The following is a 14,280-nucleotide window of genomic DNA, read 5'->3' on the forward strand; positions in this document are numbered from 1 at the left end:
ATAGCAATGTTACCCTGGATCAGGACGACCTTGTTTGGTCTTGTCACGGCCCTGGGTCCCTGGACAGGACACACCATGGAGAGCTGAGGGAACTAAGCCAGTGTCCAGCAGAGAATTCAGGACTGCTCTTTAGGGACCTTGCGAGTAACAGCCTAGTGGTGTGTGCCATAGGCTAGAATGAAGAAACTAAACAGCATATAGACCCAGAGCCCATAGAGACCTCACCCGAGCCTACAGGCTCCTCTACAGGTGTTGGCCCAGCCCATAAAGCAGGTGCTAGGGGCTGGGGAAGAGCCACCTGCTGGGCGAGTCTGGGTGGAAATGCAGGTGCTGGCTTAACCCCTTCCTAGCCCCGTTTGTCCCAACCAGCTGGTCCCACCTCCTTGCCTTCAGCAAGGTAAGGCCTACATAGCTGAGCACACCGGCCCTCTGGAAAACATCCTGAGCTCATGCTGGGTGAATAATCAAGTCTGAGTTCAAATGTACTCCCCACCCCCCAACGAGGTGGGGGCAAGTCCTCTTTGAACCTCAGTTCCCCCACTTGGAGAGAAGTTCCTGGAGCTATCTTGAGGATTAAATGGCAAAAAGTGATACCCACCGGTATTGAATTCAAGAAAGAAAAAAGGCAGCTAGGTCCTGGTCATGTGACCTAGGACTGGGACACTCAGCCTCTGACCCTCAAGGCTGGGGTGGTTAGTTAGCCCACAAGGATATCCCTCCTTGAGATGAGCCTTGGCTCCCAGCCCCTGGTTGAGGGACCTCCCAATTCTTCATTCCCGCGTCCCTCGTCTACCAAACACAGAGCCACCAACTGTCACTTCCAGGACTATAGCCAGCTCTAGGGGAACTAGAGCCCAGGTGGATCTGTGAACAGTTTGGGAGTCCATCTTCTTCCTGGTTTCTGTCCCCACACCATAGATGTCTTTGCTTGGTGAGTTCCCGTGGCCACCACGGCCACTGTGTGATACAGGATCCATGGCCCTTCTCCCTACTCCTAGCTCAGCCTCCAGAAGTCAGTCTGTCCAGTGCTCTGACCCCATGCAGCTTCTACAATTAACCCTTTCATCCTCCACCATCCAACCTTTAGCCATCCACTCTCTACCCCTCCCCCTGGGCAGCCCCTCACAAAAAACAGATTTGCCCCACACCTGAAGAGCACTCCTCCTTTTCAGCCCAAGCTCCTACTTAAATCAACCTTCTCCCCAACTCCCCTACCTACAGGCTGGACCCAGAAGGGCAGTAGAGCTCCCAACCCTCCTGTGACTAGTGCAGAGTGGCCAGCGCACAAGGAGCCATGGACAGCTTCATGGAGTCACTGAACAGACTGAAGGAGGCCCATGAGAAGGAGGTTCTGGGTAAGTGGTTAATTGAAGGCTCCCCTGTGCTCATAGGAAGATGGTCTTGGGGGTCTGGGCAGGTTAGGAAACTTCCAGGATACCCCTTTAGTACTCAGTAGGTCTGGAAAACAGGAGGCAGAGGCAGGCAGATCTCTGTGAGTTCGAGACCAGCCTGGTCTACAGAGCTAGTTCCAGGACAGGCTCCAAAGCCACAGAGAAACCCTGTCTCAAAAAACAAAAACAAAAACAAAAAAAAAAAAAACAAGTTGCACGGTGTCCAGACTCGGCCTGGAGCACTTCCTCATCCGGAATGTTTTCAGACCACACCCCATGATGTGAACCGGAAGAGAGACCTATTTAGGGATCACCGTCAACACCTCATGACCACAAGCTGCATCCAGCCCCCAAGCACGGCCCTGCTGTGTCTTCTCAGAGGGCTAGCAGCTCCAGCACAATATCTCCTCACCCGGAGGGAGAGGTTGCCCATTCTAGAGCTCCTAAAGCCATAGGAAGTGTCTCGGGCACTGAACAGACACTCCCTCTCCTTCCAGCCCCTGCTAAGTTCCCCAGCGGTCAGGGTGCCCTCCACCCACCTCATTACAATTCCAATTCAGTCCTGGGAGGCCTTCCAGGAAGAGCCACCTGAAGGTCAAGGAAGCCAGACACTCCCCCAAGCCTCAGGGAAGAAGCCAGCCTGTCCTTCTGAGAACCCCCACGCCTACCCAGGCTGGGATCAGTCTCACTGGATCCCAAAGAGGTGTGTCAGTGAGAACTTGCTCTGAAGGCCTGTTGATTGTACATCTAATGTTTCAGGAAATGTCCCAGAAGCAACAGAAACAATACCTGGCCACGTGTGCGTGGGGATACGAGCTATGGTTAATAGGATTTCATCTTGAGAGGTGAAGAGCCAGCACTGACCAAGATGAGAGCACTCCCTAAAGAGGAGTGGATCTTCTTTTGGCAGTTGGTTTGGGCTGTCAGACAATCTTCACCATACCTAAGAGACTTGGTTGGGTACACAGGAACTCAGGGTGGGGCAGAGGCTGCTGAACCCTGGGGGCAAAGAACTTGTTGCTGCTGAGAGAGTAGATGGCTAGACCCACCCTAAGATCAAGCTGCTCTGAAGACCGAACAGAACCTCAGTAGAAGAGAAAGACAGGTGCCAGTTCTTTCTGTCCCACTCCATGTAACCAGTAGACACTGGCAGGTCCTGAAGTTAGGGGTGTATCTAGCTTCCCCTCCCTAACACTAGCACTACCACTCCCCACTCCTGCCAGGTAGCCAACCACTTCCAGGACCAGGGTCTCTGTCAACCGCTAATTAAATGCTAAGCTAGGGACCCAGCCTCAATTCAGGAAGTCAGAGCGTTTGGGCCGCAGGTGCAGATGGGGTGGGTGTCAGTGAGCAGGAGTCTGGAGATGATCCCATGTGACAACCAGGGCAGGAGCCCTACCGGTGCTGTGGGAAGCAGCTGGACCTGACCTGTACCTGTCTATCTTCTCTGCTAGGCCTGCAGAACAAGCTTCTAGAACTGAACTCAGAGCGGTGCCGGTGAGTAAACCCAGCCGAGCCAGCGGAACAGACAGGAGGGCAGCTGTTCCCACAGGCCAAGGCCACGCACACTGCCCCCAAGGGGGCAGGGAGTCTCTTGGCCAGGTGACACTGTTTATGTGGTAGAGCCGGGACTAGACCATTGAGATGTTAGCCCCAACGGGTCTGGTGTGGCCCTCCACTTGGAGACCCAGTGAGACCAAAGCACCCGTCATCGTACTTATTGTGGGTCCCAACGCATAGCCTCAATTGCTGGTGGCTGACCTGCAGGTCACCTTCCTGTGTCCCATCTCTGGCTAAATGAGTGATTCTCAATCTTCCTAACACTGTGGTCCTTTTTTTTTTTTTTTTAATATTTATTTATTTATTTATTATGTATACAATATTCTGTATGTATGTATGCCTGCGGGCCAGAAGAGGGCACCAGATCCCATTATAGATGGCTGTTAGCCACCATGTGGTTGCTGGGATTTGAACTCAGGACCTTTGGAAGAGCAGGTAATGCTCTTAACCTCTGAGCCATCTCTCCAGCTCCCACTATGGTCCTTTAACACAGTTAGTCCCTCATGTTGTGCTGACCCCCAACCATAGATTATTTTCATTGCTACTTCAGAACAGTAATCTTGCTATTATTAATGGATCATAATGTAGATATCTTTGCTTTCCGATGATCCTTATAAAAGAGTTGTTTGATACCCCCCCACACACACCAAGGAGTTGCGATCCCCAGGTTGAGAAACAATGGAATAGACCAGGGTCCATATGTGCTGTAGCTAAGGTAACAAGAAGACAAGATAGGCCATAAGAACAGTTCTATCTGAGGGTGTGGAACTGAGCCCCATTTGAAGGGCTACACTCTAAGGCAGGTCCCTACAGGGAGCTGCCAAGGGGGACCCACCCAAAACTGGGCTACGCTGGCCATTAAGACCAGTGTTCCACCTCAGCTGTTTGCCACACAGGGATGCACAGAGAATAGAAGAGCTCTTTGCCAAAAACCACCAGCTCCGGGAGCAGCAGAAGGCACTGAAGGAGAACCTGAGGGTGCTAGAGAACAGGTGAGGGTCCCCCCCCAGAGTCAACCTGGGGGCCTTTAGCACAGATCAAGCCAGACAGGTGTCTCAAAGCCAGGCCTTGCAGAACCTTAAGAGAAAATCCTTCCCAAACTTAATCGCACATGGGATGCTAAGCCCTCAGCAGGAGGCATGCCTGGGGGACCATGGACCACAGTTGGGAAAGGCAGGACATGTCCTGGCAATGGGGCATAAGGAACCAAATGTCTGTCTCAGTGTGACTTCTCCTGTCCCTAGGCTGAGGGCTGGCCTGTGCGATCGCTGCGTGGTAACCCAGGAGCTGGCCAGAAAGAAGCAGCTGGAACTGGAAAGTGCACACCTGCAGAGCCTGCAGCATCTCTGCATCCTCAGTGAGCCACACTCACAGGCCGGGGACCCCAGGGCCTGGTCAGCCCACACAGAGCCACAGGGAAAGGAGGAGGCATGACTCCCAGACATCACACCAGTTCCTGGGCCAGGCCAGGGCATCCCCACTCTCCTGACCTTCCTGAGGGAGCTCTAGGGACAAGCTAGAGTGTTGACCTCATCCTTCTGCAGACCGCAGGCAGAGGTTCACTCAACACCATCCCACAGTCCACTCCTACAGCCAGTTTTGTACTCCTGCCTGCTATGAGCCAGACTAGAGCAAGACAATGAGAGCCTCTCTGGTGCTGTGGGAGTCCCCTGTCTCCATCCTGCCCCATGACCTCACTAATTGCCACAACTCTTTGCAGCCAATGAGATGAATGGGCTGAGGGAGGAAAACAAGATCCTGAAGGAAGAAACGAAGATGCTTCGGAGCCTGCAGTGAGTGGGGAGGCGCAGGCCCAGATGCTCGCTCAGCAGACCCGTGTCCTTAGAATCCTGCCCCACAGGGTGTCCTGGCTGCCCCAGTTCTCTAGCTTTTGTATCCTCATCTTCTGCCTCATGTCCTCTCCAGAGACAAGGCTGCACCCCAGGCCAGGGAGGGCGCCTCAGAGCCCTCATCACCCATGCCGCTCCCCTCACCTGGGAACCGGAAGGGTGCCCCCGAGAACCCCCCAGGAGACCCGGAGGAGGCGGAGGAAGCACAGCCAGGCACAGGTCCATGGGGTTAGCGGGAGGCAGGGAGATTGGGCACCTGGGGGATCCCACAGTGTCTCCCTAGCTCCTTGTCATTCTTCTTCCCACAGATAAGGTGTCAAGCCACAAGACTTCCCCAGTGGCCAGAATTTCCCCAGCTGCCAACCTGCCTGAGCCACGGGCCTTGGACATGGTAAGGACAATGGTCCTGACCCCTGATCCCCCAACAAGTGGGCTGTCCTCATAGTCCTGCCTTGTGCAAGGTACTGTGTGCCAACCTCACACCCATCAGGCCTGTCTCCAGGCCAGACAAGGACACTAAACTTCATGCGAGGCGGGGGAGCCAACCCCGGGTGAGATGACCTGCCAGGCTGACCCGCCCACCCTGTACAGAGCCCTCAGTGCATCTCCAACCAGCTGCACTCGACAGTAGCTGTGGTGCGTCCCGGCTCCCGGGCCTGCCCACCGGACAGTGGCACCACCAACGGAACACCCCCGCCGCCATCCACCAGAAGCAGCCCACCCAGCCCACCATACGAACATGGCCTCCCTGTGGACAGGTGAGGCTCTACCCACCACTGTGAGCAACGCTCTGCTGCTGCCCCATAGTAGAGGCAGGACACTGGTAGACACCTTGGCTCGGGCACTCAGAAGACCTGGGTAAAGCTCCAGTCTCGTGGCCTAGCAGAGCCAGTGGGATTGTGGGAGATGGATAGGAGGATCCGACACTCTAGGTAGCTGGTGTTCCCCTCACCAGATATTGCAATTCCCTTTCTGTTGCTGGGATAAGCAAAAACTCTGACCAAAAGCTTACACAGCCTAGGAGTGTCTGCCCAGGAGACGGTGCCACCCACCATGGGCTGGGCTCTCCTCCATCAATTAGTAATCAAAACAATCTCCCATGCATCAGCCAATCAGATCTAGGCAGCCCATCAACTGAGACTCCCTTCTCGTGAGGCTGCCTCAGCAATTAAAGCTAAAGACACAGGAGGAGGCATAGGAGCCAGTGTGTTCATGCTCTGGGTCCTTTTTGACGAAATCTGCCACCTTCTTCTATACATAGTGGCCTCCAGAGAGGGCATGAGAATCCACCCTCTCCCATGACCATGTGACCTCAGGTGGCTTGCCTGACTATCCATGAAGTGAGGTGCCTATTGTCTTCCCTCTAGGATCTCACTTAGCCAGTCACTCTTCTCTTTCCCCTAGCTTCCTGTGGACCTCTCGGCCATCAGCCCTAGCCTATGAGATGCTGAAGCGCTCCCTTCAGACTGATCGCCTCTGCCTCCTGAATCGTCACCTGTCTCTGCGTCTGCAAAGCCCCCACAGGAGCCCCCCGGCTCCTGCTACAGCTGCAAAAAGCCCCCTGCCCCAGGGCTTGAAAACTAGAGAGGCAGAGGCATGGGAGGAGCCTGGTGCCCTGATGGGCATACAGGACCCACGGCTGGAAGGAGCATTGCACCTGCTGCTGGTTCAGCAGCAGCTGCGGGCACGGGCAAGGGCAGGGGCAAGCTGTGCCAGGTTGAGGGTCCCATCCGCACAAGAAGATATGCCATCTTCCCCACCAGCTGGTTCGGATTCTGAGAGCTCTGAGAGTGAGGCCCCCAGGACAGCTTTGAGCACAGAGGCCCAGCCTGATGGGTGGCATCCTCAGTCCACAAGCCAATGTAGCCCCCCAAGGAAGGAGATAGATGTGACCACTCAGGACTGTCCCCCAGACAAGCCTCTGGACCTCTCTGACCGGGGACGGTGTCGGGACATCCTCAAATCCACTAGCCAACCCTTGCCACTCAACACCACAGTTGCCCACGCTCCCAGCCCCCAGCTGCCCACCTTGTCCAGACCTGTGATTCACAGCCCCCATACTCTCAGCAATGGCAGCACACAGGCCAGAACTCAGGAGCCTGAGGAACACTCTACTCCCAAGGTAAGGATCCCAGTCCTGGCCTCACTCTCTATGCCATTGCACTACAGAATGGCATTCACATCTCCTTGGGCTGCCTTCTCTCTGCTGCACCAGTTTGTGCCAAAGAGCAGCCTAACGGTCCTGTTCACACTCGGAAAGGACTGAATATCCACCTACTACAGCCTGAAGATGGAGTTGGCTCAGAGACACACACACACACAGACAGAGACAGCAGAGAGAGATACTCAAACCATTAATTTGCCTCTCCTAGGACACCTCACACCTTCTCCCAGGGACCCATGCCAGCCTGACCTCTCCTGGAAGGACAGCAGAGGAGGATGGAGGAAAACCAAGGCCAGTACCCCACTTGCAGAGACCTGCCACTGATGGGACCACAGGTGAAATCAGCACTCAGAGAACCAGTCCAGTGGGAAGGGATGTGCAGTGGGAACTGATGTGCAATGAGAAGGGAATGCAGTGGGATGGTATGTGCAGTGGGAACTGATGTGCAGTGGGAAGGGATGTGCAGTGAGAAAGATTTGCAGTGAGAACTGATGTGCAATGGGATGGGATGTGCAGTAGGAATGGATGTGTAGAGGGAAGGAATGTGCAGTGGGAACAGATGTGCCATGGGAATGGATGTGCAGTGGGAAGGGATGCGCAGTGGGATGGGATGTGCAGTGGGAATGGATGTGCAGTGGGAACGGATGTGCAGTGGGAACGGATGTGCAGTGGGAACGGATGTGCAGTGGGAAGGGATTGCAGTGGGAAGAATGTGCAGTGGGATGGGATGTGTAGAGGGAAGGGATGTGCAGTGGGATGGGATGTGCAGTGGGAAGGGATGTGCAGTGGGAAGGGATTGCAGTGGGAACTGATATGCAGTGGGATGGGATGTGCAGTGGGAACTGATATGCAGTGGGATGGGATGTGCAGTGGGATGGGATTGCAGTGGGAAGGATGTGCAGTGGGATGGGATGTACAGTGGGAAGGGATTGCAGTGGGATGGGATGTACAGTGGGAAGGGATTGCAGTGGGAAGGATGTGCAGTGGGATGGAATGTGCAGTGGGATGGGATGTGCAGTGGGAAGGGATTGCAGTGGAAAGGATGTGCAGTGGGATGGGATGTACAGTGTGAAGGGACTGCAGTGGGAAGGATTGCAGTGGGATGGGATGTGCAGTGAAATATGATGTGCAGTGGGAAGAGTTGTGTAGAGGGAAAGGGAGTGATTGGCAGCCTGCTGGCCTCCAGCGCGGTCTCTCCCATTGTGGATAGAGGCTCTGAGGCTCAGAAGTATTACTCTCTTCTCATTTGAGGAAGGGAAGGCACCAACCCACAGGGCTGTAGGAGTTAAGCAGGAGGTTATCTAGCAGGGGGGCCTGGGTTCAGATCTCCAGCAAGAGCCCTGGGGAAGGTTACCAGCTCCTCTGTGTCTTCATCTGAAGAGTTATTCTCATTGTCCTGGGACACCATGTCTAGGGCCATCAGTCTGGCTGACTCCATTCGTGTCTTTCAGAGCCCAGCAAGGTCAGGGCACAGAGGCCAGGGCTGGAGCAACTGGGGGAGTCAGACACCAAGGTGGGTCCTCAACCATTCATTCAAAGTGGCCCTGGCAGATGCCCAGGCAGGAGAGGGGTTGTTCCTTGCCCTGAGTGTGTTTCCTTCTGCCCAGATGGGACTGACCTCTGAGGCAAGCACAGAGTCAAGCATGCCAGGAGAGAGACAGGCTGAGGGCCATCAACAGGGTCCACAGCAGAAGAGGAAGCGGACCTCAGATCTTCAGGATAAAGGTACCTGCCTCCTAGAAGGGCAAATAGGGCAACATATATAGTAGGTGCCTCTCCTAGACCCCTGGAGAACAGCATCTGGGGACCAGCGAGAGCCTGACGGAACCCCTGAGCCTCCCCAGTAGAGACCTCTGTCAATCCCAACCACATGGTCTCCTGGCAGTACTCCTGGGCCTTAGCTTCCTTCCCTCAAGAGCACCAACACCAGAGCTCCATAAAACTTCAGTGGGAGAACATTTCTTCTTCTTCTTCTTCTTCTTCTTCTTCTTCTTCTTCTTCTTCTTCTTCTTCTTCTTCTTCTTCTTCCTCTTCTTCCTCTTCTTCTGAGTCAGGGTTCCTCTGTAGCTTTGGGGCCTGCCATGGAACTCACCCTGTAAACCAGGCTGGCCTCAAACTCACAGTGATCGACCTGCTATTGCCTCACTAGTGCTGGAATTAAACATATGTGCCACATCTGCCCGGCCATGGAGAACATTCTTAATCTTTTTGGTATTTCTTTAAAAAATATTTATTCTGGTTAATTTTTAGAATCATTTCCCTTACTTCAGTCCTCAAGTATATTATGTAGCTTTGTCAATTGGAACTTATTGTTTTTTTTTTTGAAGAAATGTTCTCTGTGATATCTTGATAAATATTTTAAAATTTGGAATATTATTACTAAAATTTGGGTGAGGTCCTGAGCTGTAAGTGAAAACCAACTGTTTTGTTCATTAAAGTTCAGTGGAGATGTTATGATTATTTAGGTATTTTAAAGATGGGAAAATTTCTGAAACTTTAAAATAACCATTAAAATCACCTGAGGGCATATGTAGTCAGATTCTTAAGAAAACATTATTTTAAAGGGCATCACACAAATATTCCTTTACTAGTACCCTTTTGATAATTTGTGAATTTTGTGTTCAAAAGAACATTTGACATTTCATTACAGAGAGAATGGAAGATATTTAAGACATTTATTAAATTTGTATTGTTGTAGAAAAAAAAAAAACTTCAGTGGGAGAAGAGCAGAGCTGAGAGGGGCTGGGGATGCATCTCAGCTAGTAGAAGGCTTTCCTGGCATGCATGAGGCCCTGGATTCTAACCCCAACACTGAAAAAAAATTGACATCTTCCACAGGGAACAATATTTTGGATTTTTTGTTTTGAGACAGACTCTCATTATGTAGCCCTGACTGGTCTGGAACTTCCTCTGCAGACCAGAGACCTCACACTCACAGAGACTGTCCTGCCTCTGTCTCCTGAGTGCTAGAATTAAAAGCATGCACCGCTAAACCCAGCCACAGGAAACAATGTAAATCATGTTGTCCTCTTCAGCTGCAGTAAGATCAAGGCCAACCTATGCTATTACGAGCGAGCCCATGTCTCAAAAAGTGGGGGGAAAAGTGGAACTGAAGACATTTATTACTGTCCCCCTGGAAGCAGCTCCTTGGGACTGGCATCCTTGGACCCTCTTGTACACCTTTGGGCAGCCACATCCTCTGTCCCTGTGTTCTTCAGGGTTAGGGTTGCTCGTGTGTTTGCCCAGGGCGGTGCCTTTGAGCTCAGCTCTGCCCGATAAGATAGCAGGAATCTCAGACTGGTCCCAGGTATGAGAATCATGACACTTCCTGCTTCAGTGCACAATGGTGAGTCTTTGAACACCTAAGCTAATATGCATGTGGCCTATGTTTGCCCAGGCTACAGCTCAGCAGGCTGGGCCGAGGCCACAATAAGCCATTGTTGCTGGAAAGGGACTGACCACAGCCTGTGTTTGCTCCGAGTGGAGGCCAGGGTGCCTTTGTCATTTCCAAGCACTTCCTGCTGTGTGCAACATGGAGTGGGTGTGGCTCACCTGGGTTCCCAGCGTGTGCTTGCACCTTTCACACTCGCAAGCCAGCCCAAGCCAGCCCCGCTCCCCTATCCTCCCAGGTAAAATTGGGCCAGGGACGGCTGGCCCCAGGCGCCCCATGGGTAGCACTCCTCTATTCCCGGACACTGCCTGGTAGTCAGTGGGAACAAGCTCATTGTAAGGATCCCGCTTTACCTAGCAGGGTGACACACATCCCAGCATTACCCTGAGCCATGCAGAGTGGGAGGGGTATGTAGTTGTCTCTACTTTAGGCCTACAAATTCACCCAGAGGGTAGAATTGGCACTGCTTGACAGATGGGGAAACTGAGGCTTGGTATGTGAATTGGTCCAAAGCCACAGGTCTGCTGCGTAGACCTACCATCTCAGTAGGTCCTGGGTGTGACCTGCCCAGAGCCAGATGCCCCTCCCCTGTAGTCACAGTCCAGCCACCCTGTGGCAGTGAGGGAGACTTTGGGGTTGGGCTCTGTGAGAGCCATACTCTTGTGGCTCTCCTCCCATGCTCCAGCCACTCAACAGCTTGTTAGGAACAAGAGTGGCCAGCTGACTTCACGGAGTTTAGCTTTCCTAAGCCTAGAAGCTGAAAGCCAGAGAAACATCTAGGGAGGAGAAACAAGACCACAGGGCTGTTTTCATGCCTCTTCTAACTTCATATTTCCCACAGCCCCGAAGAAGCCATCTCAAGGGAGAAGGAAGCCAAAGGAATCTTCAACACTAACAGACAGCCCCGGGAGCCCAAGGGACATGGAGGACTTCAGCCTTTCCCCTATTGACAGCTGTCAGGAGTCCTAACCCACCAGACTGAAGGACGCTTGCCCAGAAGTGGCTTTCTGTCACAGACTTTTGTTTGCACAAGTCAAACCACCCGACCTGAAGACAGCTCGGAACAGTCAGTACACCCAGGCTCTTCTGCCATCCAGAGGGTCTGTGAAGCACATCTCCCTCCCAGGTCTCTGGGCGGCTTCTTCCCCTCTCAACCCTGTAGGTAGATGAAGCAACACACGGAGGCCAGACTGGGAATAGGGGAGCCTCAGACCTGTCCCACCCCCTGCAACGCCCTCACCTCCCGGCGCAATCAGAGGTTCCAGAGCCTGCAGAAGTCTCCAGGCCAGGAAGAAGCGGTCTCAGGCGCCCCCTCGTGGAGCATGTGCAAATGCAGTCAGCAAAGAGGAAAAGGGGAAGGCATTGTGACCTCGGGAGAGCACAGAGAAGAATATGAACAGTAATATACACAGCTGGCAGGGCTGAGGTCAGGGGCACTGGCCCATTTAGGCAGGTGACCTAGGATTAACTGGATCCAAGTGCAGGAAGACAAAGCAAAAGTAGCCCTATGTTCTGTAGAGGCTCTGCACACTGACAACCTGGTGCTGGTGTCTCTGAGCTTAAGAATCAGTCCTGAACCACTGGATCATGGGGGTATTGAAGACACTTGGGGACCTGCGTGGATGAAGCTTAGGAACTGCCACTTTCAGGACAAAGACAGGCAATGTGGGCGAAGGGTTTCTGAGTCAGGGTCCAGTGTGAGGAGAGAAGGAAGAGAGAAGGTGTCTTGGGGAGGTCAAGGAAGTGGCACCTAAAACTCAAATTTGGATTTTGAGGGATGAATAGGAGGGTGCCAAGTAGGCAAAGTTCCTGGCATGCTTTTGTAAGTATTTTGACCCCTGCTAAGAGGTCAGGGTGAAGGCAAAACAGAACTCGCTTGATTGTGACTGAGGAAGGCCTGAGCTAACCAAGCCAGGTAGAAGGGACCACAGCATAAAAGGGTGTGGCTGAGTAAGAGTTTCAACCGTAAGAGTCTGAAATCTCTGGAACTGGAGAAGTTGTCACTAGGGCTAAGTGAGGCCCGGGCTTAATGAGAGGTACCATTCTCCACTGGGCAGACAGTGGCCTCTCTGCCTGTCACCTGACAGAAGGACCGAATTCCAGGGGGATATCCGGGGGTGCATGTGCATATGCACGTGTGCGTGCATGTGTTGTTGTTGCTGTTGCTTTTGCAGGTTCCTTGAGTTTTTTTTTTTTTTTCAAAATTAAATAAAACACAAGCTCTATCTACTCTAACCTCCTGGCCAAGTTTGGTCTGTGAGGGAACACACCACAATACCACACCCAGGAAGAAGCCTAAATGTCCCTCAGGCACCTCAAGGATCCCACAGTGCCTGCCAGAATTGGGGGCCAGCTCTAGGACCAGCTCCACGTGGCACCCTGCTGAGGACACACACCTCCTTGCCATCCCCACTTGACAGCAGCTTCTGTTAGCCACAAGCTGGTTGTCCTCTCCCACCCCAGGACTGCACATCAGCAACAAGGACCTGGGGCCACCATACCACAGGCCCAACACTCATCTATCCCAAAGCTGCTTAGGCATACAGCTAGTACATCATTGCTACCGGGAACCAAAACTCAGAAAGGTGAGTCACCCCCAAGGCCACTTGCAGACAGTGGGGGTTAACAGCAGCCTGAGCGTCGAGGGCACCACACCCAGGTCAGCAACATCATGACCCCTTCAGGGTTTAGTGTTTGCTCTGACAGAAATGATACCCTCTGGGAGTGCCCACAACACGCTTGTGACCAAGCTTGTGACATTCTACTAGAAAGGAGAACTGCCGACCTTACCACTAGCTCCTGGCAGACACCAGCGTGGAAAAGGCAGGGGAGAAGAGGAGAGGGCAGGGTAAGGGTAAGCCTGCTCATGCAGGGATGAAAGAAAGAGTCTGCCAAGGGGAAAAGGGGGTGGGTGTCTGGCAGGATCAGCCTGTCTAAGCCTTGAAAGAAGCGGGGGACAGGCAGTGAGGACCACTGACAGATTCTCCTGCTAGCTAAGAAGCCACTTCCTAGGGTTCCCTGTCCCTCAACCAATCCACCGCAGCACCGCTGCAGTAGCCACAGGACCCGACCAGGCAGTGAGCACAGAAAGGAACATAAGGGGAAATTTTCCTTTTGTGCTCCCTCAATGGTCCACCAAACACCAAGGTCCGACCTTAAAGATAAGTCCACAAAGTCTGGTCGCGGGGAAGAGCTTATGGTGGCAGCATGGAGGGCTTCAAAGCCTCTGAGGACGGACACACACACAGTACACAGCCAAAGAGGTCAGTATTCAAGCCCTGGCCACAGGACCGCAGAGGAAACTGCAGACTGAGCACCATGCGACTCAGGACCACATCCATGCCGATACTTTGGCAACCCAGGAGGGTGCCAGCTGTCCTCAAACCATAGATGGGTCTCTTCCGCGGACAGTGAAGGAGGTCGGGTGGGTCCGCTGGCACAGTCCGGAAACTGTGGTTCGGGGGTGGCTCCAAGTGTGGATGCTCAACCCAGAGGAAGAAACAGTCTGGAGGGCAAGTGACTAGGCCTGGCCCACACCCCGAGTCCGTGGCCCATAATGAGCATTCTCTGCAGGGTGACCTCCACACTGCGTCCTGGACAGGAGAACAGGACAATGGCGCCGCCGTGCAGCCACCGACCTGCCGTGTTTAGAGCCCGGTGGCCAAGCCAAACCTACAACCGATAGACGGGTCCACCTCTAGGACCCAGGGGAGCGCCGGGGGCCACCTCGCTAGCCAATGGAAGGCCTCAGGGGAGCCTCATTTGCATGTAGGTGCGCTGCGGCCAATGAACGAGGACAGCGGGACCGTATTTGCATGCGGCCGCGCCTGGGCCAATGGGAGGGAGTGACGGAGTGACATTTGCATGCAGGCGCGCCGCGGCCAATGGGCAGCAGCGCGGCGGCGCGGCGCGGCGGCGCACTCG

The 14,280-nt window shown here is 53.5% G+C and overlaps 1 protein-coding gene across 1 annotated transcript; it reads left to right on the plus strand.

The window, feature by feature from the left end:
• The first annotated feature begins 1,294 nt into the window (after window positions 1–1,294).
• Window positions 1,295–8,731, plus strand: Rbbp8nl (RBBP8 N-terminal like). The gene is made up of 12 exons (XM_057781999.1): window positions 1,295–1,355; window positions 2,846–2,888; window positions 3,848–3,943; window positions 4,196–4,308; window positions 4,672–4,744; window positions 4,878–5,020; window positions 5,110–5,192; window positions 5,393–5,559; window positions 6,206–6,923; window positions 7,174–7,300; window positions 8,417–8,478; window positions 8,573–8,731. The coding sequence occupies exons 1-12, from the start codon at window positions 1,295–1,297 to the stop codon at window positions 8,729–8,731; spliced, it is 1,845 nt and encodes a 614-aa protein (XP_057637982.1).
• The last annotated feature ends 5,549 nt before the right edge of the window (window positions 8,732–14,280 follow it).

The sequence above is a fragment of the Chionomys nivalis genome, chromosome 9 (genome assembly GCF_950005125.1).
Source record: "Chionomys nivalis chromosome 9, mChiNiv1.1, whole genome shotgun sequence".
Classification (NCBI taxonomy): Eukaryota; Metazoa; Chordata; class Mammalia; order Rodentia; family Cricetidae; genus Chionomys; species Chionomys nivalis.